General features: G+C 38.6%; 1 protein-coding gene across 5 annotated transcripts in view; it reads left to right on the forward strand.

Annotated features, from left to right (window-relative positions):
- The window catches only part of Nktr (natural killer cell triggering receptor), a 38,432-nt gene that overhangs the window by 14,088 nt on the left and 19,242 nt on the right, over nucleotides 1–5,102 (forward strand). For 3 of the 5 annotated variants that reach the window (XM_026779009.1, XM_005348128.3, XM_026779010.1), the window contains one exon: nucleotides 4,452–4,481. In XM_026779009.1, coding sequence (XP_026634810.1) covers nucleotides 4,452–4,481 — 30 coding nt within the window. Of the gene's footprint in view, nucleotides 1–1,761; nucleotides 1,790–3,461; nucleotides 3,480–4,451; nucleotides 4,482–5,102 lie in introns of those variants that run through there. The other 2 variants (XM_026779013.1, XM_026779012.1) reach the window with 2 other exon arrangements.

Genomic DNA, 5,102 nt, shown 5'->3' on the forward strand with positions numbered 1-5,102 from the left:
CTCCATACTCAGCCTGCTTATTATATACATGTACCTCCATACTCAGCCTGCTTATTATATACATGTACCTCCATACTCAGCCTGCTTATTATATATATGAAGTTTTTTTTTTTTTTTTTTTTGGTTTTTCGAGACAGGGTTTCTCTGTGGTTTTGGAGCCTGTCCTGGAACTAGCTCTTGTAGACCAGGCTTATATATGAAGTTCTTTTTTCTTCTGTATGGCTGTTTTGTCTGCATGTATGTCTGTGTACCATAAGGATACCATGCCTCTGGAGGCAGAAGAGGGTGCCGTATCTCCCGAGACTGAATTCCATAGCTAGTTGTGAGCCGCCATGTGGTGCTAGGAGATGAGACTGTGGTCCTGGAAGAGCAATCAGTTCACGTTTGTTGTGCTGCATAGGCTTTGTTTGTTTTCAGGGGAAGCAATAACTTCATATACTATTTTCAGAAATCTTTTGAGAGGAAAAGAGTTTGTGATTCTGAACTCAAAGAGTGCTTATGTGACATACATGCTAGCAGTCATGAAGAAATGTTGTGTCTAGTTATCATTGTGTGTGTTTCCTTTATTTTAGAGCTGAGCTTTAGAAGGCTCTTCTGTCTGAGTGGCCTTGGGAACATAGTGCATTGTGAGTTTCTCCCGCCTTTGTGACAGCTGCAGTTGCAGCCTGTGAAGGAACAAGTTGAATGTCAGAGATGACATTAGTTGTTTTTAGTGCCCTCTTCCCTTGGGTCTGCAGTACCTTTCTGTTTTACACTCTGAAAACTGCATGATTTAAAACTTTTTGTGTGTGTGTGTGACACTAATGCATGTATCATTACCTATATAAGAGATTCTAATTTACTTTTGCAACATTTTAACTAATCTATCTAAAATTCTATCAAGTTTTTGTTTGTAGTATAGTAGAAGGTTTTTGGTTTATATAGTCATAGGTTTTTTTTTTATTTTCATTAGTTAAAATTCATATGTGTGTTTTCTTAAAAATTCTTGTAAGAGGAAAAACCAGATTAGACATAAATCCTGTGGCCAGGATTTGACATCATGCTCCAAGGCTGTCATTTGAGTCTCAGAGAAGATCCCTAAGTTCTAATTGTGCCTTTAGGACTGTTTTAATTAATTCTGTTCAGTGACTTAATCGCTTGAGTACATGCAGCAAGCAGTGAGCCCAGTCTAGTCTCTGCCCAAATCATTCTCCAGTTGTGTTGTGACATAGCTAATATGTCAGCTCTGTTATGTTGTGATAAACAACCAAAAAAAAAAAAAAAAACCCCAATTTAAAAGGCAGAGACGTGAACACAAACTGAATTAGTTAAGTTCCTCAAGTTCTGTTTTGAATGATCTGAACTTGGGTTTTTTTGGTTTTTTGGTGGGGATGGGTGATCTTTACTTTCTACCAGGAAGTTCCTACTTCTTAGTATTTGGATTTGTATGTCTGTGTTCATACTCAAGATGCATTACCTTTATGAGAAAGATGGCATAGCTAGTCTCTATGATTATAAATGTTTTATTAGCTGTTACCATCCCCTGTGTTAAAGTACCATGGGTCTAAGAAGATCTCCACAAGGCTTTTCTAAAACAAAATCCATCTCTTCATAAATATCTTGTGAAAGAAAATTTAGAGCCCTCCATTTTAAAAAGCTTTCTTTGCATAAAATTTATAAAATTTTAATTTCAACGTTATATTGATATTAAAACATAGATTCAGTCTTGTCTTAAAAGTGTATTACAATTTATTTCTTGCCATTTTTGTGTAAAATTTACAGAAAGAGTGTTACACCGTGCGCTCCAAAGGTAATGTCTCATTACTCTAAGGCTCTCTCTTTTTCTTTGCCTTTGTTTCTTTAATCCTATTGTTATGTGTATTGAAATATTTTAAGGAAAAACTTTCTGCTTGTTTTGTGTAGCAGCAGTGTATGTAAAACAAAGGTGTTTGTTGCTTATGGTTAACCTCAGAGTACAGTTTATTTTAGTGGCTCGTGAGCTCAATGGGTGGTGTTTTACATTAGGATTTCAGGAACTAGTAAGGTCCAAAAGATACTCCGATGATGGCATAAATGTAGTTTATTATTTGGAACAATAGCAATACTTTTCAGTTTCTAGGGTTTGTGATTTAAGTGAACCCTTGCAGTAACTGCTTTGAGTGGATTCAGAGCCTGGAGTGACTGTATCTAAGTGACAGGAGAGAACACAGGTGTGTGAGCACTGAAGCTTTAATTAGTGTGTATAAACTTGCACATCTCTGCTCAGCTCTGCTCCTCTGAGTCTTCATTTACTGTGTGTGTATTGCTGTCATGAGTGATATCATTGAGACCATTGGGTGTGGTAAAGAGTTGGGTAGGGTTCCTCTGTCTGCTTTAATAGACTTGGCTGAGCATATGGTCTCTCCTGCCCTCCTGTTATCCTACAGGCTGTTGACTGTTTACCATGTGTGCTATAAATACAGTGCCAATGTGCCTGCCCTACAGAGAGCCCTGGAATTTGTACGCCTAAATCCAGAGAGTTCCTTTTTTGTGAAATATTGTTCATGTTCTTACTGTGTATTCTGTCCCAGTTAAGGTGCAAGCTGGTCTTTCTGTATCCTGAATTGCAGGATATTGACTGAATTGACAGTTAGATAATTGACATTGGTTTGGACACTGAGCAGACTGAAAATTGTCCTCAGAGGCAGAGGTGGCCCTTTCCTCTATTCATGTGTACATTAAAGGGCTGAGTTTGTTTATCAGCCAGTTCTCATTTGAATTAAACACGGAACTGGGTCTGACCATGTCGCTCAGTGGTTGAGCACATTTCTAGCACATATGAGGGACCTAGGTTCATTTTCAAAATAAGACAGGTCATCTTTCCTAAGATCACTATTCATCCTCAGTTAGTCTGAGTCTGTATTGCTGCAGCGAGCTGGAATTTGTTCCAAGAGTTTGCCTTACATAGCTTTTATAGTATTTGTTAGCTGAGGTGGCAGTCGAATTAGACCTTGTGTGTGCTAGAAAAATCCGTAGTCTCTTCTCAATCCTGGATTCCTGCGAGTGAGGCCCAAGAGAGGAGAAGCAGCGTATCGAGCCAGTAAACAACCACACGTGCCCATCTACACAGCAGCCATCTTACCTCTCCTGGAGGCACCTCACACCTTCTGAGCACGCATTGCTCAGTTTCAGTTTCGGGAAAGTTGTACAACACAGAAAGCATTTTTGTTTTTTCGGTTATTGTCTGTCATGGCTTCTGGGTGATTGTTTCATAGTTTCAGTGTTTCTGGCTCACCAGTTGTTAGATTTTCTTCATTTCTTTTCCCTTTTTTGTTACCTGTTTTTATTTTTATTTAAAAATTAAACTGGCTTTAATTTCTACTCAGTTTTCTAAGAAATATTTGAGACTTGTGACTTTAAAACTCAGAATTTCATTTAAAGTTCTGAAACTTAAGTTGACATTAAACTTTTTTTAAGTTAAATCTGTCTATACTCCTCTAACAGAACTGGATGTTCTTAAAGTAAGTATAAGCATTACAGTCTCTTATACAATAATGTTTTTTTGGCATTTTTGTAAGGTTAAATTGTGTTCTATTCATGTGTCTTAGAATAGCTTTAATACGGTCTGATAGGTCATCTGTTTCCATCTACTAATTGAGGTTTCGGTGATCTAACACTGATCAAGCTATCCACTTTCAAATTTTTGCATTGTAATTCACATATAAAGATCTATGGAAAATGTTATGGGAAAACCAGCTTGGGTTCAAATATCTTAACCAAGTATACCCCACAGATTTCCCAACAGTGACAGTGGGACATTCACAGAGCAGCTTTTGGGGTGTTTTCTGGACCATGGAAATTGAAGATGTCAATACCCCCTCCATTCTTATTTTGCTGTGAGGAGTATCAGTTGTTTGAAAGTCCCTCCCTTTTGCATTTTCAGAGTGTGACTGGCAAAGCTTGAATGAAAGAAGGGGGGGGGGCAGGCAGTTCTGCAGCTAGGACTCCTCAGGCTCCTTCGCTGCCTGCCTTAAAGTAGATGCAGACTGTCTCAGTCTTAAGTAACAAACCAAAGAGCCAGTGGGGGCGTAGCCAGTGCTCATCTCATCACTCCTCCTAGTGGGGCAAGGCCTTCCTCCTTGTTCAATTATGCTGGGAAATTGGTTTTGTTTTTTAATGTTTGTTTCTGTTGCTATTACTGTTTTTGGTTTAAGAGTAAATTTAATTTCAGTGTGTACGCTATACATTTTCTATAATGCAAATGAAACCTTCTCATATAGTCTAACAGAATTGCTTCTATAATTCATTGCAGTCTTGGTTTTTTTAAATCAGCAAAATGGCTACTATTGGTGTTTGGATATAATGTTTAACATTTTTTTCTGACTTTTTATCTTTACTTCTTTGTTTACTACATGCTGTGTTTAAACCTTCTGCTTTCTTCATCTGAATACGTCATTTTTGATACCATCTTTGTGTTGATGTTTATTGTACAGAACTACAAAGCCTGCTCCACATCTGGATGGGTAAGCATCAAGTTATTAAAATCTTAGGACGTTATTTGGGTGATAAGCCTGAAAGACAGGTTGACCAGGAGTTGGTCTTTCATTGTCAAGCTCTTCTGAGGAGGCACAAAGAACAGTAGTTTTGAGAGCCCATCCCTTGTATGACTGAAGAGGTCTTCCCCTTGTGCCCATAGGTAGGCTTCCCATCCATGTGGTTTTGATTGCCCCTGTTGAGATGATTTCTCAGTATGAAGTATATCAGATTCGGGTTTTTGTTTGTTTGTTTTGTTTTGTTTTATTTTTTTCCGAGACAGGGTTTTTCTGTAGCTTTGGAACCTGTCCTGGAACTAGCTCTTGTAGACCAGGCTGGCCTTGAACTCACAGAGATCCGCCTGCCTCTGCCTCCCCAAGTGCTGGGATTAAAGGTGTGTACCACCACTACCTGGCTGATTTCTTTTAAGTCAGAATCAGCCAATATTTTTAGTCTGTGGATGAGTTTTCTTTTTCTGTTCCAGCATTTTTTGTTTGGTTTGGTTTGGTTTTTTGAAGCAGGGTTTCTCTGTGTGTAACAGTCCTGGTTGTCCTGGAACTTGCTTTGTAGACTAGGCTGGCCTTGAACTCACTGAGATCTGACTGCCTCTG

Source organism: Microtus ochrogaster, chromosome 5 (assembly GCF_000317375.1).
Source record: "Microtus ochrogaster isolate Prairie Vole_2 chromosome 5, MicOch1.0, whole genome shotgun sequence".
NCBI lineage: Eukaryota > Metazoa > Chordata > Mammalia > Rodentia > Cricetidae > Microtus > Microtus ochrogaster.